Source organism: Theobroma umbraticum, unplaced genomic scaffold (assembly GCF_002168275.2).
Source record: "Theobroma umbraticum cultivar Fairchild unplaced genomic scaffold, ASM216827v3 scaffold_4.1, whole genome shotgun sequence".
NCBI classification, from domain to species: Eukaryota; Viridiplantae; Streptophyta; class Magnoliopsida; order Malvales; family Malvaceae; genus Theobroma; species Theobroma umbraticum.
The window spans coordinates 8,619,017-8,638,756 of record NW_018397258.1 but is presented as its reverse complement, the minus strand read 5'-3'; the positions used below and the strand labels follow the sequence as shown (position 1 = coordinate 8,638,756).

The 19,740-nt window shown below is 33.9% G+C and overlaps 2 protein-coding genes across 6 annotated transcripts; both read left to right on the top strand.

Annotated features, from left to right (window-relative positions):
* Window positions 1–220: 220 nt before the first annotated feature.
* On the top strand, window positions 221–7,651 carry LOC110414452 (fanconi anemia group F protein (FANCF)). 5 transcript variants are annotated; one of them, XR_002445012.2, is made up of 11 exons: window positions 221–673; window positions 837–935; window positions 1,029–1,486; window positions 1,799–2,000; window positions 2,858–3,028; window positions 4,151–4,251; window positions 4,636–4,704; window positions 4,813–4,853; window positions 5,634–5,784; window positions 6,057–6,154; window positions 7,233–7,651. XR_002445012.2 is itself a non-coding variant. In XM_021425646.2 (10 exons), exons 1-9 carry the CDS (start codon window positions 473–475, stop codon window positions 5,744–5,746), a joined length of 1,455 nt encoding a protein of 484 aa, XP_021281321.1. In that variant the 5' UTR covers window positions 221–472; the 3' UTR covers window positions 5,747–5,784; window positions 6,057–6,339. The 5 variants fall into 5 exon arrangements, 4 of the variants coding, with proteins under 4 accessions (XP_021281321.1, XP_021281322.1, XP_021281320.1 ...); XM_021425646.2 differs by lacking the exon at window positions 7,233–7,651 and having other exon boundaries at window positions 6,057–6,339; XM_021425647.2 differs by lacking the exon at window positions 7,233–7,651 and having other exon boundaries at window positions 5,687–5,784; window positions 6,057–6,336.
* A 1,673-nt stretch (window positions 7,652–9,324) lies between these two features.
* On the top strand, window positions 9,325–10,851 carry LOC110413864 (HAD superfamily, subfamily IIIB acid phosphatase). Its single transcript, XM_021424862.2, has 3 exons — window positions 9,325–9,757; window positions 10,044–10,253; window positions 10,494–10,851. Exons 1-3 carry the CDS (start codon window positions 9,378–9,380, stop codon window positions 10,669–10,671), a joined length of 768 nt encoding a protein of 255 aa, XP_021280537.1. The 5' UTR covers window positions 9,325–9,377; the 3' UTR covers window positions 10,672–10,851.
* Window positions 10,852–19,740: the final 8,889 nt, after the last annotated feature.

The following is a 19,740-nucleotide window of genomic DNA, read 5'->3' as shown; positions in this document are numbered from 1 at the left end:
ACGTTTATACTTTAGTAAGATGGCAGAAATTTATTGAAGATGGAAAATTTTATGATTCATAAAAATATTTTTTGAAAAAATATTTATGATAATTTATTTAAACAATAAAAAATATTAAATTTTTTAATAAAATGTATTTTACATAAAAAAAATTTTCCATTACCAAACTGGGAAGAAAAATATTCAAATTTCATTTTTCTTTCTCATTTTTAGGCTTTAGCCTTGTGAGAGTTGATTAGTTGGCGCGGGAAAACTGAAAAACGCCAACTCAGAACGTTGCCGGTCTTCTCTCCAGAGTGCCGGAGTCGCGACCTTCTTTCTTCTGTTCTATTTTTCTCTCTTTTTCTTCCATGAAGACTCCATTGCCCGTGTATAAACACTTAACCAGTTGCGACCCAAACCGAGCTTGGCTTCAAACCTCTTCCCAATTTGGTGTATCGTTTCCGAATCGGCATAGTTGAGAGCAGAAATCATGGAAGAAAACCAAAGAAAAAGAAAAAACAGAATGGGATGGAATTACCCAGACATATCGTTGGAAGAAATGATGAAACTGATAAAAGGGTTTGTAGATATACTTATTTTAGCATCTGGGTATCAATCATCTGGTCTTCTTGCCCACTGGGACTCCGACAACATCAAGCGAGCCTTTCAATGGGCTCTCTTCTTTGAAAACGTCGGTACCCTCTCTCTTCTCTAACAACTATTGATTGGCTTATTCCATTCGATTTATCAAATTTAAGATCTTTTAATAAGAAATTAAAATAAATTCTTTTTCATTTCTTTATTGGGGAAATGCTAATTATATTAATTCAAATTTCTTTTATTATATTGTTTAGGTTTTTAGGCGTTTGAGCAGCTTGGATGTTTACCGAGAGTCTTTAGAGGAACTTGATGCAGCGCTATTCGAAATGGCATCCCATCCTTCCTTCCCTCAGGTGCTGGTCTTTATACATCTTGTTTTGTGATATGCTAATTGAAATTCTCTGTGATTGAATTGTTATTAGTATCAATCTTTTTAATGGTGGCAGGGTCTTGCACATTTATCATCCGCTACTCTTAGAAGGGCAAGATGTTATATGTTGGAACACTTACTTCGTAATTTACCATTGAGGGATTCACATCTTAAAGCAGTCTTGACAGCAACTATCGAGATGGACCTTAGTGCACTTTCAGAGACAGAACATGACTGTCTCAATGCGTATTTGAATAAGTTGACACTGCAAAATAGACTCTGTACGGGGGATTTGATTACTTCATCTCTAGATGTAACTCCAACCGTGGAAACTGAAGACTCTGGCAGTGATAATTTTACTAAACTTGCTGTTCAGGAACTCTTCAGGAGGCAATCTTCAGTGTCATGCATATCAACTATTGAGGAAGGATTGGATATTCTTTCAAAAGCTGTAAGACAGAGCAGCTGGACTGAATCTGACTGTAGCTTATTTAGAGAAAAAATGAAGCATGAAAGTCTTCCAGCTTTACTGCAGTATGTACTGATTTTTCTTGCTAGTAATTCCATGTTGAAAACATGTTAGCTTAGAAATTTAATACATTAGTGAATGCTTAGTTCTAGAAAGGTAGTGAAATCTGTTTGTTTTCTTAACATCACCATCTGACTCTTTCTAGAAGACTACATTTCATTCTCTTTGAAATCATGGATATCCCTTGTTAGTATGTCAACTCACAATTTTCTGGTGCGTTAATTACAATCTGTGAGTTACGTTCGATAGATCAATTACTTCTAGTCTGCAGCTCTTTTCTTGAAGGTTTGAGCCAAAATATTTATCTTTGTGCTTAGGAGTGCAGATGCATCAGTTGCTGTGTTCACATGGAACCAGTGGAAGTCAAGGGCTTTGTCATATTTTCTTGATAAGAGAACTATTAGATTGGTTTCTGGTGCCAGTTTAATATTTTCAGGCACTGAGGTACAATGGGGGAAAGTGTTTGGACAGCTGAACTTTTCTGAAAAAGATAGCAACTGTGATATACATGAGGCAATTGTAAGTTTGTTCTACTTGATATAATTGATAGTGGTGTAAGGTTGTGTGAACCTTTTATTAAAGCGTGCTTTACCATGATTGATGTGTATCCGAGCTATGAGTGTCACTTGCTTGTTCATGTCTATGCTTGTCTAGTTCTTGCTCTTATGCTTGTGCTATGTTTTTGGCTGTCACGTCATTATGTCCATCTACATGTTGCAAGTAGCAGCTATGATAGTTTGGGAGGCCGGGGAAGTATGAAATTTTGGCGGAAAGACACCAATTTTATGTTCCCAGTAAATATGCTATCCTCAGCAATTGTTTGCCATTTGTTTATTTGGACTTTGAATGAGTGATTTACATTCCAAGATATTTTTATTTATGATCATGAGTAAAAGAAAAGCATATATGTTTCTCTTTTTTACTGTCTGTTGTTACATGATGCTTATGATAGATTTCTTATCGCTGCAGTTCTTTGAAAGTAAAGGGACTGGAAAGCTTGTTTTAACTCTTGGGAAAAGGACAGTGGTTTTTACTCGCAATCAGTTCAGGACAGTTTTAGCCACAGCAAACATTAAACTGTCTTTTACCTGCAACTTGACCGCAGCAGAATTTCCTTTTGTTTCTTGTTTACAAGAGCATAGTTTCAGTTTTCATCATTAATACCAACTGATTGTGATCAATTAATTGCACCTAGATATTAGTGTGAACACTAATATCTTTGCTTAGCCTAGATTGGTTTTGGTCATATATAGATGCGGGGTCTATTCAAGTTATTAACGTCGGGATTTATCTTATGTGAGTCTTTTTCCAGAGGGTATTTATTTTCATTTTAAGCTCTAATTCATCTTTTTCCCCCTTCTTGTCTCTTGGAACAGGAGCTTTTATTACTTGGATGCATTGCAAGCAGATGGAATTACATAATTGAACACTTAACTTCAGTATCTTATGATTCTGTTACCATCTCAAAGCAATGTCACATGCTTGCTAACTCAGACTTTGGAAAATCTCAAAGTTTTCATCAAAAAGAGGATATAATGAAATCAAAGGTATCTTTTAAGTGTGAATTGTAGAGATCAAAGAATGTTCCATATGCTTGTTTTGTTGGAGTACAACCATCTTTAGTGTACTTGTGTTTATGTTTGTGCATATGTATGTATACATGTAAATGTCTGTGTGCATGTATGTGTCTATGCATGCGTGCATGTTTGTATGTAAGTATGTATTTATTTATGTAGGCATGTATTGGAGGAGCTTAATTGTGTTTGATCCTATCTAAGCATTAATTACTGTTCTTGTTAAGTTCATTATTTCAACTTTCTTTGTTATTCTAGGGTTTTTTGTTAATAAGAGTAAAGGTGGTTTTTACTCTTTTATTATTGTATTCTAAGGAGGTTGATGATTTTACAGCCCATGGTTCAATGATTGAGCCCCAGATGCTGCGGAAGTCATTGGTTCTTGTGCCTGCAGCCATCTGATCTGAGAATCTCAATAGATTTTGCATATGCTCAGAGTTCTTAAAACCCTTGATTTTCATTGGAATGGTCCTGACTTTTAAATTATTGTGTAAAATATAGATCCTAAGCTGCTTGATATAGTTTAACTGCATTTCTGACTCCCTGTTTTCTTATTCAAAGTCACTTGACTATGCTGTCACACTTATGGTAAGCCTGCCATTTTTACCACTTCTTTAACCAAGAACCTATCATCACTGGACAGATGCACAAAAAACATTTGGAAATTATTGGCTTGATTGGTGCTGAAAAGCAGAGAGGAACCTATTGGCCTTAATCTTGTCGTTAGCTTTTATCTTTTTTCCTTATCTACTGCATAAAAATTATTGCTTTGTGAAGACCAAATCATTATAGTTCTATTTCTGTCACATTGGACATCTTCAGTGACTCTTTTTGAGTACGCTATGCAACTTTTGCAATTGACAAAAAATATGGAGAATGAGTCAAATGACTGTATTTTGCCCCTGAATCCAAGTAGTGTGCTTTACATCTTTGATTGTAGTGCAAATTTGTTCTGTGAGTTATTTTGTATTTTGTCTATTTTTGAAGCATGTGAATGTTGTTATACCAGACTCTAGCTCCAAACCAAGTTTGTTCTTGCTTTTAATCTTCTAGTTTGCCTCACTATTTATAGTTTATTTTGGTTGTCTAAATTAGGAAGCTGGCATTCTCGATTTTCTGATGGGACTCTTGGGTGGTCAAGTTCATCTGTTGTGGAAATCATCCGCTGCCCTTGCAGCAATTTCACTTCCATCCTGGTATTATTGATCTCTGTGTGTGGCTTTGGATAATTTGAGTCAGCTCACTTTGTTGGAATAGATAAATTAGGAAATCACAGACATGTTAGATTGTGAACAATAAAACTTCATCTTTTATGCTTGTTTAAAATTTTGTAGATAACACAAGTTTAATATGAATTTTAATATAAGGCCTATTGTATATACCTACCGAGGCAGAAATTAGATAATAGGAATTAGGAACTCATGTTTAAATAAATTGATGATGATTGAATGTCTCTATATTACCATGGAATGGTTCAATTTCCATTTGATTTTAATTTTAATACTGACCTGTGGACATATCTAAGAGTGCTTGCAGTTTGCCTGCTCCATGATTCAAGATGACTGTAAATGGTATTGCAGGTCACCCTTATTTAGACTTTACCTGAGTGAAATAGAGACTCAATTCAAAGGAAATCCTTCCGCCATGAGGTTTGGCATCTGTAAATCAAATTTTAATTCTTCATTATAATATGACTCATTGTTTCGATCCTTCCATGACAGCATTTTCATCTTCAATTCCTACATTTTGTCTTGTAGATGCTGCAGTTGTATTCAAGATTGGAATGAGCATAAAGACTGTGAGTATATTCAGTTCTCAATCTTCATATTCTTTTCATGGATGCTTTTATACAGCATCACGATGTGCAATGTAAATTTTATGTGCCTTGCTGAAACTATATACCAAATGCCACAAGGTTTAACTAGCTATTAGGCGGGTGGCCTTATGATCTTGTTCAAAGCAGACCTTGAGCAATTAATTTGTTGAAGTACAAGCCTAAAACTTAGAGGGTTACTTTTCTGCATATGCATGGTACTTATGCAATTTCGTCATTTTTGTCAGTCAACTCTCATTGTCAACAATTATGATATCCCAAGCTGTTTATAATTGCTTTACTTGTTCCCTGCAGGTGAAAATTAAGAAATAAGTAATTAAGGTTCTTGTTTAATAGTTAGGTAGCTTTCACAGAAGCAGTTATTGACTGTATTTATGATTAAAGCAAGGCCAGTGTTTGCTACTCGAATGCACATTGCCTAGCTGTTGGCATAAGGTGGCCTGTGCTTATGGAGATCTCTTGAACAAATTATAGTACCAATGGCATACCAAAACTTGAATCATGTTTATGTGATGAAAGCCACAAGTATAACATCGGCAAGTGACATAGGTCCGTTAGCTACATGAAGAGTGAAATCCTGGATGCAAACAAACCTTACATCCAGTGTATGGGTAATCAACATAAGGACAACAGGAACTTACTCATTATCATTTCCAGCTATCTGTTTCTTCTTTATTGGATATTCTCTGCTTTATGCCAACTGAAATAGATCACTCTAATCTTTGTTTTTTTTTTTTTTGAAAGGCACTCTAATCTTTTTTTGGATATTGGACATCAAATACATGATGTCTTTCCAGGTGAACTTGCTGAGAGAATTTGGTGTCTCTACATCTTTCATGTTCGTGGTTCTCAAATGATACATGGTGCATGTGGTGCTTGATTGGTCTTCAATAAGGTTCCCTTTTATACATCTATTGCTGAAAATGGCATTTCATTTGCATATACTTGTAGTGGGAGGTATTTTTTTTTATCTAAATTTTTGTTTTTACGCATCACATTTGGCGTTAACTGTATGTAAAACATAGGCGGGGATTTTTAAATGGACATTTGAGTTGAATCTTAGTATTTCAAAGATTCACAATGCATATATGTGATTGTCCCACTTTTTTGAAAGGCACTCTAATCTTTTTTTGGATATTGGACATCAAATACATGATGTCTTCCCAGGTGAACTTGCTGAGAGAATTTGGTGTCTCTACATCTTTCATGTTCGTGGTTCTCAAATGATACATGGTGCATGTGGTGCTTGATTGGTCTTCAATAAGGTTCCCTTTTTATACATCTATTGCTGAAAATGGCATTTCATTTGCATATACTTGTAGCGGGAGGTATTTTTTTTTCTAAATTTTTGTTTTTACGCATCACATTTGGCGTTAACTGTATGTAAAACATAGGCGGGGATTTTTAAATGGACATTTGAGTGAATCTTAGTATTTCAAAGATTCACAATGCCTAAATGTGATTGTCCCACTTTGTTATAATCAAGCAGAAACAGAAAGGTTGATTTTGGTATGGTAAGAAGATGGAACTTGATTAGGAATTGATATGATCACGTATTTATCACTGTCCCCTCCCCTCTTCTTTTCTAGGGAAGTGGAAAGAAATGGAGAGATTGCAAGGCTCTAAAATGGGTTCATTTTAATGTTGAAGCAAGGAATAAATTCGTATTTGGTAAGCAAAGTCCACTTGGCCAGAAAGAAATTTCAGCCAATAAAATATAGGGAGAAAAATAAAATAACAGATGTAAAATACTAGATTGCTGTTGAAAATCTGGTTTTCTGTAAGTAAGAAGCTAGCTAGGCCAGTAGCTGAAATCATGGCAAATATTTTGGTTCAAGTCCTAATTATTTGTGGAAGAATAATGTTGTAGATGGTAAATTCTCTCATTCCTCACACGTTCCTACTTTTGAGATGCAATCGTTTTGCATGTACAAGACTACAAGGATTAAGTCTGAGTGGAACGTTTTCCTTGAAATGCTTCTAGGTGTTATCTTCATCATTCATATCAAACTGAACTATGTAGGTGGTGCATCAACTTTATCTCTTCTTTTTGTACAATGAAAAGGGTGATGAAACTTAATAGTTGCACACAGTGATTGGTGGTGCCTGTTTTTGTTACAAGTTGTTTTACTAAGCATCTGTTTGTCACCCCACAAAAATATTTCCACATCTTTGTGGGCCTTCCTCCAAATAAAGTGACACCGAACCTTTTGATAATTAGGTCACTCTTTTTCTCTCTTTTCCCCTCCTCCTTTCGCGGACTAGAAGAGTCAGACTTAGGCATGGACGGCATAACTTTTAGTCACAGCAAACCTAATCTTAGTCTCTCTCTATCTCTTGTAGATGCTTCACAGAAAGTTCACTGTGAGTGAACCAGAAGCAAAACCGCAAATGATAAACACTAGCAACTTTTTCCAAGGCTAGACAATCAAGTTGAGACAAGGATGACCTAGGAATGATGGCAAAGCAAAGTGGAAAGAACTATGGGTGATAATGATTCTGATTTCAGACAAATGGCAAAGTGCCATCTAACATCTTAGACAGTGATGTCTTCTGGTGGGATTAGATGCATGAAAAGCTCAATTCACGCCTTCTTTGAAACTATATATCTTATGTTCTTGTTGCTTTTAGCCTGCAAGCTCTTCTCCTTTGAGTGGATACATAGTGAGAAGTTAGTTAGGAGCCAGCACTGAAAATTCTGAAATGCAAAGCTTGAAGAGAATCCAGTTCTTGAAGTGGGGAAAGAAAGCAGCAAACGATGGATATGCCAGTAAAACTTATCAGTGTTCAGAGTAGGCCAACTTTGTGTTGTCGCTTAAAATCGTATGTGTTGAAGCAGTTTGTTTGGAAGCTCAAGTCACAGTGGAGGCAAGCCTTGAGATTGCAAAGAAGCAGCATGCAGTTCAGTTATGACTTGCGCAGCTATTCTCTGAACTTTGATGATGGGTTTACCCATGAACATATCATACTGAATTCAATACGATGAATTCTTGGCTCTTTTCTTCAAATAAGTCATGCTGATTGTTTTCAGTCGTTTTAGGGGGCAATTTGATGCATAAATAAGAAGGTTTTGCCACTTTATATTCGATTTTCTGTTGCGTTACCGTTGTCAGTTGTCACCCTACTTGATTTTCGATGATAACAGCTGTAATTATTATCATACCAGAGGACAGAGACCATGTATCTCTTTTCTGTCAAGGAAATTATCAGGCATTGTGCAATATTCCTGGTCCATTCACGGCTTTCTCCTTACCTTCGTTGCCAGGAGGCGTTATCTGGGTTTGAACGTTTGGGATGGTTGCACTTTTTCCTTTCCCTGATTCTTTTCTCCATTTGTTTCCTTCTATCAGCAACTAAACCAAAGCAATGATATCATGAAATGTAATTTCCATGGGATAATTTACAATTTATTAACCCATCTTCTTCCCCAAGAAAGAGGAATAGTTACAAGATGATGGTCCAGATTAGAAACCTCCTGCATTGTTACTCCATTTTTTGGAGCAAATTTAAGAATTTTCTAAGCTTAAGCTACGGTGTTGGCTACATGTGTAATCGTTAATCCGGAATCCATACCTTGAATGATTCCAGGCATAAGCATATTTAATCGTATTTGCATCCAAGCTCTTTATTTTTTAAAGGAAAAAGATAAAAAGGAAAGAAAAATGAAAACTGGCCCATTCACCAACCGTTGATTCTGCTTCTACGCCCCCACTTCAGCTGTCATAAAGATAGAAAGAGACAGGTCCTTGAGCGATGCGTTGGATAGTTTCCTTGGGGCCCTCCACCATGTACTATCCACTGCTTTTTCTCTTTTTGTCAACACCGAAAACAAGACATAAATCATCTAATCTAGTATTCCACTACCGCTTGTCACCAATTGGGATGCTGAAAACTTAAAAACTAGGCATTTGTGTCTTTGTCTCAACTACAAACAAGGAATATCAATATGTCTTCTTTCAAATTAATCATCTTTGATCTTGGCATCCAATTAGTATTTTCTAAATTTCAACAAAGTAGCAAACTCATGAAGCACCAAGCACAGTTCTAATTCTACCCTAAAACAAAAAGGCTAAAAGCAAGGCAAATGAGTTCTACTCCATGTTATACGGCAAGAATCACGGCATAATTGGGAAATTTTTTTAAAAATAGCTGGCATTGCATCGGACGCAGAGGGATCCAAGGCTGAAAGAAGCTGTGCGGCTGCGCCTTCTAACGGTACATCATGCCAGGTTGAACCAAATGGCATGGCGGGGAACAATATGAGTTGGGCAGCATCATTTTACTTAGCCTTTGGTTTGTCCATACATTCAATAACCATCAATTTATATACTATCTTCCATTTTAATAAATCATCATTCCATGTGATCTTCCGAAGCCAGAGCATGATTGCAGACCCCACCTCCCCCATGTGCCCCCTTTATGTGCCCCATTAACGTTCCTAATCCATCAGCCTTCAGTCAGCACCCCCCTCTCCCCCTCTCTCTGCGAATGGCAAGAAAACCCCTGCTCATTTTGGCATTGGCAAACCTCTTGATTGGCCTAGCAGATGCAGACTGGAACATTTTGAACCAAAAATGGAAAAATGCTAGAGGAGATAGCTTGAAAAACTACTGTGAAAGTTGGAGGATCAATGTTGAGCTACACAACATAAGGGAGTTCGAAGTAGTGCCCCAAGAATGTGTATATTACATCAAGAAGTACATGACTTCATCTCAGTACAAGGCTGACTCTGAGAAGGCAATCGAGGAAGTGACACTATACTTGAGCAGCTGTTGCTCTTTGGACGGTGACGGTAAAGATGCGTGGATTTTTGATGTTGATGACACGCTCATTTCTACCATTCCCTACTTCAAGAAACATGGTTTCGGGTAAGATCGATCATACTTAATGCTGTTTTGGGATATTGTCTAGTATTTGAGATGGTCCACTGTGTTTAAAGAAAGCATATTACATGGTTCATTTGGTTTCTCCTTTTTCTTCAGACAATGGATTTGGTACTGTTCATTAACATTGAAACTCCTAATGGATCGATCTACATAGTAGGTTAGGAATTATTTTACCTGGCATTGCCAGAGTTATGGCACCACAGTAGCATAAAATATTGTCAAGTTAATTTGCTGAACAAAATCCGATTGCTGATTGCAATGAAACCAGGGGAGAGAAGCTGAATTCAACTTCTTTGGAGGCATGGATGAAAGAGACCAAGGCACCAGCTCTAGACCACACACTCAAGCTCTTCCACCAGATCAAAGATAATGGGGTTAAAATATTTCTAATCTCTTCAAGAAGTGAAACCCTTAGATCTCCTACCGTTGATAACCTCATCAAGGTTGGCTACCACGGATGGGCTGGTCTCATCTTAAGGTAAGCAACTCACCCAACTCCATCATTTTGCTGTGCTCAAGATCAAATTTTACCTCAAAAAGCCTCTGGAAACTGCAGTTGTAACTATAGTGATAGTTCAACTGCCATTTCAGAGAGGACATAGTTAAAAGTACTTGTGAACCTAGTCGCGCTTCTCCTTTGGCATTTATGTTTTGATTGACTTTGATTTCTTAATTTCCTGGCGATCTATCTGAGAGATTTGTTAAACTCTGACTGAAGGGGTCTTGACGATGAATACATGCAAGTGCAAGAATACAAGTCCCAGGTGAGAAAAAGATTAGTGGATCAAGGGTACCGCATATGGGGCATCATTGGAGATCAGTGGAGCAGTTTAAAGGGCCTCCCAGATGCAAAGAGAACATTCAAGCTACCAAATTCCATTTACTACCTGTCTTGAAACTTGACCTGAAATTCTGCTGAATCAATTATAAGCAAGCCTCATCTATCACATCCTAAACTTTTACAATCTACAGCTTTGTACTCGACTTGATCAAAATTAAAGATCGGTTATTGTTGTCCTTAAGCTTTGTATTTGCTTGTGGTTGTTCAGTAATAAATATATTTATATATTCCAATAGATTTAATCCGCTCATATTCACATGGAGGGAACAATCTCTTAATTTTGCAATCATTCCGGGACATTGTTTCTAAATCAATTAATTCTCTAACCAACATGAATTCACTGAGCCATCACATACATCTACTAGTCTTGGAGAATCATATGGAATCCAATTATCCTTTTGCACAAATATATCCTTCTCATCTCCAACTCTCCAAAAAGAACCCTTCTTTACTAAATCCACTCTTGGAAAATAACAAGCCTTGAGAACTCTTTTGAAGTCTCCAACCTTGTTTAGCTAACATAGCTACATTAAAATTCTTTGTGTCTCTAAATCCCATTCCTACGGCAAATTGAATATGACAATTAAAGCAACTTATTACATAAGTTGGCATGGATTGAGCCACAGCCTTGATCAAAACTTCCCTGCTAGCTAAAGATAAAAATTTGTTTTTCCAATTCATCTCTGCACCTTCTCAGTGACATATCTAAAACTTTGTCGTTTTGAGCCCCCACAAATGATTCGCATACCTAAGTATTTCCCTCCCCAGCTGTCTCTATTAACTCCCAAAATTTGGCATACATTGTCATCAACATTTCTACTAAACAAAATGGCTGATTTCTCAAAATTGATTTTATGACCTGACGCATGCTCATACCAATCCAAGATATTTTTAATTGCTTAAATCGCCTGTGTCCTTGTTCTCCTCAATATTAAACCATCGTCTGCAAAGAATAAATGGGCAATGTCAGGACCACCTCTACTTACCTCCACACTCGATATACTTTTGTTACCTTCAGCCACTGCCAACATATTGGATAGAGCTTCTGTTACAAGAACAAATAGGAAAGGGGACAAATGATCTCTTTGATGAAGACTTCTTGATGGAATAATCCTTTTTCCTGGAGTTCCATTGAGAAGCACTGAATATGTAGTTGACGAAATACATCTCATAACCATGCAAAAAAATTTCTCATCAAAACCCAACTTCCTTAACATGCCTGCCACAAAAGCCCACTCCACCCTATCTTATACCTTACTCACGTCCAATTTAAGAGCAAAATTACCCACTTTCCTGTGTCTCTTGTTACTAAGATAGTAAGTAATCTCATACCCCATGATCACATTATCTGAGATTAACCGTCCAGGTACAAATGCATTTTGATTCTCAGATATAATATATGAAAGTACTATTATTATTATTATTATTATTGAATTTTTTTAGCATTTCAAATATCAAATATTGTAAAATTATAAATACCAAATTTTTGTCCTAGCATTGGTTTCAATATCCAAGCTACAACTCCCAGTCTTGCCATTACCTTATCAACCTCACCACCACCATTATTTTCGATATCACCGTTGTGCTAAATTATTATAAAGATTTCTAGTTCCAACTGAGTTGAGGAGGTAGAGAAGACTTTATTTAATTTATCCTCGAAATTACTATGAAATTTTCATTGATCTAGTGACAAACTAAGAATCCTACTCATGTCAAGATTTCAAATCGATCAAAATCCTCATAAGCTTCATCTAGAGGTTTGGCTAAGGAGGCAAAAAGGTCCCTTTTGCTTCAGCCAGATTGTCTTCAAATGGCACCCAAAAAATGGTGTCTCCGTCAGAGGTTTCTGACTTTGATTTGTTCAGTAGAAGATTAATGTTGGTAAAGAAAGCAATTTCTAAGGATTCCTCATTTATATTAACCAATTGTGGCACATAAGTCTCCCATGACAAAAAAAGAATATGAATAATAGAAAAGTTGAATTAAAGAAGCAAAGAAAAATAGGTATACACCGAGTAAGAACAAGGATAGAATTGGGCTTGACGGTGACATCATTTGAAAATTCTTTAAGGACAAGTCATCTTTATTGGCTTTTTCCTTCACAAGACCTTAGACCTCGAATTCTAACTCTCCTTTTGCTAATTCCCACTTGCTTCCTAAAGTTCTGGTAGTTCTAAGAGGCCATGGTGGTGAGAACATGGGAAACCCCACACTTTAAAGAGTAGATTAGTTAAGTAAACTCCTACTTGGTGAGTCAATTTAAACATGTTTTTCACTCTAAATTTCAAGTTTTTAACTATACAAGTTCCTGGGAAGGGAATATAGGCCAAAAGGATATATTTTCAAAGTGAAATTTACATCTTTGGAACATAAATATCGATACATGATGAATAAGAATCAATGTTTTCTACCCAAAAAGCTTTCAAAAGGATTTTGATCAGCATGTATTAATATATTAAACTCAGAAATTCATGTATCGATACTTTCCCCAAATGTATTGATACATTTGGGAAAAGTATCGATACTTGAGGCTGTTTTTTGCAAAAATAAAATAGATAAATAGTATTTTCTCACTTAAAAATTACCCTAAAAGGTATATTTTCTATATCTAAGCCATGGGTCACCTTTAATTACATTAATTTCTCTTTCAGCACTCTCAAGCTCTTTTTCCATCCATAAATCCTTATTTTCTAAGATTGAAACTTGGTTTGGGCTTTTCCAACTACCTAAGGTAAAGTCTCCAACTTTTAATCTTTCAAAACTTAATTTTCCATTACTAATCCTAGGTATTTTAATAGATTTCATCTATTCTTAAAGAGTTAAAGATTTCTAGAAGTTTTACTCTTTTAAGGCTCACCAAGGTAAAGAATAAATTAAGATTTAAATGTTTTTAACACAAGTTGGTGATGAATTGTGGATTTAAGCTAAAAATTAGTTTTAGATGAACTCGACTAGTTTTCAATCAGCGTATGAGGATCACTATGTGATTTATGGGTTAAATAATGATCTAATGATGTTAAATGAGTAGGTGCTACTAAAACTCCAAGGAACTTGCTAGTTTTGGTAAAGGTCGAGTGTTCGAAGGTGAGTGATACACCTCACCACCTTTTTAAGTATTTTACTATGTAAAGTTAAGCATGATTTACTGACGTGTTTATTGCATGATTCAAATACCATTTATAGAACAATAATTTCAAATGGTTAAATCTAAATGATTTCAAGAAAGTTTTGAATCTACTATGTATGTAAATATTCTTCTATGTATTAGTTTTCAATAAGAAGAGATAAGCCTTTCCAATGGTTTCCTTCAAAATGAGTTCAAGTTGATGTGTCGAATATGAAATGTGTGTATGCTAGAAGAGATGTTTAGATGGATGTAGACATCCCACCCAAAAGCCTATGAAATGATTATGTGATATATATATATATATATATAAGTATGTGATGTATGCTATTGGAGATTTGTATGTGAGATAGTTCCACATATCCTATGAGTTAAGCATGTGTATGAGTATGAGCAATAGTAAAAGAAGATTATGTGTTGATGATATTGTAAGTTATGGATATGTTAAATCCTTTACACATATGAGGACTAGATATGGGGCATTGTAACACAGGTATATGAGAGCCAAATGTTTGTACCACATGTATATAAAAGCCAGATGTAGGCCATGTACCACACATATAGAGAAATCCAAGTTAATTTGGAATAAGCCATTATTTTCAGTATGAGTGAGGCAGAATGGCACTCAATGTACACACAACAATCAAAGATAGTGGGGATTAAACCCTATCTGCTTGAGTTGGGGTAGACTATAACTCACAAATATTTGGTTTCTAGTTGATTCTTAGAAAGAGTTTAAAGGATAGACTCTAGGAAGATTATATACAAGTTATGAATGAGAATATGATATGAAGTAATGAAGAGATTGATGAAATATGATTTAATTCAAGTGAATCTTAGACTACACGATTGTCCTTAAGTGTAGAAGAAATATTAGCATTAGAAAGTGTAAAAAAGTTTCACAAATCTAAGTTTATGACTGAAGAATCAATACTTGAAAAACAAGTATTGATACATAAAAGATAAAATGCCTAAAAAACCATTCTATATGAAAAGTATTGATACTTTTTAGAAAAAAAATTAATACATTGAGTCTAAAGAGCATTCTAGAGTGAAAGAATTGATACTTCACAAGGAAGTATCAATATTTTAATTATAAAATAGTGTTTTCACTCTTTTTTTATAAGGTTTTCAAATGTTTTGAACTCCTATTTCATTCTAAATGTTTAAGCAACTTGAGCTTCAACTAAACCTTCATGAAATGGTTTTGAATAACATTTTTTACAGGCGCATGAAAGGATCTAATGATATTTATGTTTGTCATGATTATGTAACTTATGGTTTATGAAAAAACTCTTCCCTTTTGGTTGCACTTTTCTCTATTCATTCACGAAATCTTTGTGACTCAGACATTAGGTTTTCATTTTTTTTTACAGATCAACGAATAACTTACTAGCAGTCCACTTGATACCTAGAAGGTTAAGTCAAGTTTTGTTGACGAATTGGTCTTTATCTTATTGTTATACCTTTTCTACCTTCACTTGTCAAGTAGCCTTTTAATTTGAAATCTCCTACATAACCTAATATCACTATACCTCTCTTTCTATTCACTGTAAAGGTTCCATGACCATGAACCAATAGTGCTATTATCCTATTATCATCGCTACATCTACTACTAGTTTTCTTTTGTCATTTTTCCTTCCTTTTCCAATAAGCCTCAAGCCTACTTTGTGATTCACTTCTAATATATTAATACAAATTTGATGATGCTTACCTTTCACTTTGATGGTGACATAATTTGGAATCATCGATTGGCTTCTAACTTTAACTAAAATGAAAACCTCATCAAATTTCTCCTTTTGAATGTGCTCTTGTCAGCTGCTATAAACTCTCCCCAACATTCTCCTATAGCCTTAAACATATTAATATGCCATATTGGAAAGCTAAGAGGCAGAGAGATGTTTATTATTTTGTCCAATACAGCCTCAAAGTGGAAGTTGGCATTGTGGCACTCACTTTTCATGGTCATGGCACATCGACAAGGCAATGACATTTCAAGGGTTTAAAAGCTTCATAGTTGTGGCCACTAAAGCCATAATTGCGGCGACTTTTTTTTTTATGGAATTTTGTTGTTTTAAGAACTCCGAATGGCCATGGACTTCAGCCTTATTTAAACTGCCCATCCATAGCTTGGAAAAACATGAATTAATTAACAAATTTTTGAAGAAAAAAAGTCATTCAAGATAGCAAGAAGGCAAGGAATTCAAAAGAAAATTACAGATGAAAGATTTGACGAATCTTAAAGTTTATTTCTTTTTTAGTTTTGTTTATACTTTCTTGTTTAGTTTTAATGTTAATACTTTTTTCAATGATTTTTAAATAGATTATGTCGAATTAAGTTTTTAATTTAGAATTGCAATCGAAACCAATGCGTAGTTTGAGTTTTTAATATTCTTTCTTTCTTATAATTGATGTTGTTTGAGTTGTTTATTTTAATCCTTTTCCTAATGTGTCTAATTGATTGGCCACCAATTAGATTAATTTGGAAACCTAAATAGAACTGAGAGAGGGAGTTTAGGGTAAGCCATGGATGATACAACATATGATCAGTATCAATTGCATAAGATGATTGTTTTGATTTGCATGTAGGGTAGGAATACACTTATAAGCCATATGTAACCGAGATTAGAGTTGGTAGTTAATGAGTTTTTCTTAATTTCAATTTGTATAGAAATATAGTAAATTGGTTAAGTTAGATATTTTTATAAGAGCATCGGAAGGGACTTATAAAAGATTTAGAACTTTTGGTTAACAACTCAAACTTATCTAATTAGTGAAGGAGGAATAAAAGAAATTTAAATGAAACATTGAGGAGATATTGTGATTCTAGGCTCTTGATTTATTTATTTTAATTAGTGTATTTGCTAGTTTTATTTTAGCTTAGTTTAATTTTAGTTCTTTAATTTTCTACATTCTTAAATTCGTTTAAATAAAATTAAGGTGTGAAAAGTTAGTATTTAACAATTAAGAATTAAAACAAATTCTCTGAGGGAATGAACTTTACTTTCATTATATTACTTGTTTGTGATACATGCCCTTGCATGGATAATCCAACAACATCAGTCATATTTAATTCTATTATCATTCAAATATTCATTGTAAAAATCATGATAATAAATTCCTTGATAGCCTCTTCTATTACATTTACTTTTTTAGGATTTTCAAAACCAAAATTCTTTCCTACCTTCCTTGACCTACACTTACAAATCATATGGCTTTTCTTTCTACAATGAAAATAATTTATATTATTATTATTCTTTTTCTTAAAAGTCTTTTTTGAAACTTTTAGAGTAGATGACTTAGATTTCACAAAATTGTAAAAGTTTTGATTCTTTCTAGAATTATTGGAATTTTGACTCACATGTTCACATCAAAATTAAAGGTTTTGAAATAATGCATCACATGCATGTGTTTCACATTCAATTTGCATTTGAATTATTAACCATTTTAAAGATAGAGAATGAATAGCATGTAGAACTTTATTTTTGTAATTATTCTAAGATTGAGGCAATTTAGAAAGGATTGCACCTATTTGCAGTGCAACGGGAATCTTAACCTCAAGATCTTTTAGTTTTAAAACTAAAACTTGTAGTTCTTACACTTGATCCATGATAGGTTGGTTGTCATTTATGTTAAACTCAAAATATTTTAAAGACAAAAATTTATCAATGCCTGATTTTCCGTTCTTGTAGGTAGTCTCTAAGGCTATCCAAATTTCCTTTAGAGTCTTTAAATTGGAGTAAAGATTATATAGACGATTTGTCAAAGTGTTTAGGATATGACCATAACACATCAATTCATTTTCTTCACTTTTTTTTTTCTTTCTGCCTTTTGTATATCAGAATCTTCATCAGTTGATTTTAGAAGTACAATAAGACTTGGATCAGAACATAATAAATTTTCAAGGTTGTAAGCAAAAACACCATTTTCTTTCTCCAACAGGTGAAATTGATTCCATTAAATTGATCAAGTTTGATGAATTCTTGATTCATGATTTAAAACCTTGAATTTGGATTAGACTCCATTAATAACAACTCTTTAAAATTGCTAAAAAGTAGTATAAAAAAATAAGTAAAAAGACATGAGACATGCTATAACATCCTACTTTTGAAGAGTTGTTGCCTACACTTTGGCAATTTACAAACAAAGACTCTTTAAAACACAAGCCTATTGTAGAATTTTTTTTTTTTGGAAGTGTTTCTCTTTTATAGACATCGAAACAGTGTGTTTCAATAGTTATGTTCATTAAAAAATTTTGTAAGAGCATCTGTTTATTTTAAGAGTTATATCTGAAGTTGAATAGTCATATATAAATAATTAATTAACTTGTGATGTGGGGCTCCAATAAACCCATGTATTACTAACTATCTAATATCACTTACCCAAAAATCCAACAAGGCTCAAATTCAATGTTTTGCATTGCAAGGATGATCCCTATGTCTATGGTTGATGGCCATGATTAATGAAATTGGAAAGAGAAAGGAAAATAGAAAGAAGAAAAATAAAATTTGAAAAAAAAAGAGAGAAAATATAATGGAAGAAAAAACTGTAATTGTCATTTTCTAGTTTGGCCATCTAAGCATTGATTTGACTTAAAACACCTTAATTAGGAAAAAAAATTAGAAGTAGCCTTATTTTGAAATTAAAATTACAATTTAGGCCAAATACCCAAATAAACCTCTAAACCATACAAAAAAGTTAATTAAGCCCTATCTTTTTATTGTGTTTAATTAAGCCCTATCTTTTTATTGTGTTTAATTAAGCCCCAAAATTTTTATTTTGAGTCAAATAAGCCTCTTTCGTTACCTGTTGATTGATGGTCAATGTACAATTGACAATTTTACTCCATATTATTTGCCATGTGGCATGTTGATATGTTATTTTGATGAAGTTAATGCTATGTCATCTAGCACATGGTATTAAATGTTATTGAATAAGATTTGTGTGTTTATTTTTTTGTGGAACCATTTGTTCAAAAATGATTAATTTAATGATTTAAAAAAATTAAAAAAAAATAATTGCTTTTTTCCCAAATCTTATAAAACAAACATTTTGTGCTTTGAATCTCATATGAAATGATTGATTATTCCTTTGTGCCACATTCTCCTTTCTCAGCCATGGAAGAGATTTGCAAACTGTTTCGAATTGAAGTACTATCTATTCAAAAGTGATTTGTACATACAGCTTGTAGTTACAATCTCTCAACTTTAGCCGGATTAATTGTTTACTGCTTGAAGTTTGTCTGTAAACAATTAAGGACTAGATAATGTAAAGCTCCTAACTTGCACTAAAACCAAGCTGTGGTATGCACTATGTATTAGGTAAATTTAACTATATGTTGCAAAAAAAATCTTCATTACATTCTGAATACTTTTTCATATATTTTTTGTGGAATTGCAAAGTATCTTTAGTGGCCTTTGAGAGATCTTCTTATGTTTGCTTTGAATGATGTATCTTTCCTCTATATACTTTTTGAGTTGGCATTTTCTCCCTATCTGTGCTCTTGCATAAGACTAAATCCCTCCATCTGATGTAATCTCAGCCAACAACTAGATCTATATATTTTAAAAGATTATGATGGAAACTTACAAACAAATTCATTTATACGTGTATAATTGCGCTTTTTGCAGTAATTATGTTATAGGGCTTGATATCTGGGAGTTGTAATTAATGCATGCTTGCACCTAAAAGTATTCCAAAGAAACATTGAAAGGAGATATAGTAAAACTTCTATAAATTAATATCCTTGGGACCATGAAAACTTATTAATTAATCAAAACATTATTTAATCGATAAATTAATAATTTATTAATATATACATTAATTAATAAAAAATTAATATATCAAGGTATTCTTTATTTTCTTTCAAAATATTGAACTTAATACATCTATTGTGTATTGTGATTATACAAATATTACCTAATTACCAAATTACAAATTACCATTATTCTATGTATTTGTTTAAACAAAATAAGTTCATGAATGTAATTTGTCTTATTA

Coding starts and splice junctions, on each gene's coding strand:
- LOC110413864 (XM_021424862.2), top strand. CDS start 9,378: ATGGCAAGAAAACCCCTGCTCATTTTGGCATTGGCAAACCTCTTGATT. Junction 9,758..10,043: donor TTCAAGAAACATGGTTTCGG/GTAAGATCGATC, acceptor CAATGAAACCAG/GGGAGAGAAGCTGAATTCAA. Junction 10,254..10,493: donor TGGGCTGGTCTCATCTTAAG/GTAAGCAACTCA, acceptor CTCTGACTGAAG/GGGTCTTGACGATGAATACA.
- LOC110414452 (XM_021425645.1), top strand. CDS start 473: ATGGAAGAAAACCAAAGAAAAAGAAAAAACAGAATGGGATGGAATTAC. Junction 674..836: donor GGGCTCTCTTCTTTGAAAAC/GTCGGTACCCTC, acceptor TATATTGTTTAG/GTTTTTAGGCGTTTGAGCAG. Junction 3,029..4,150: donor AGGATATAATGAAATCAAAG/GTATCTTTTAAG, acceptor TGTCTAAATTAG/GAAGCTGGCATTCTCGATTT.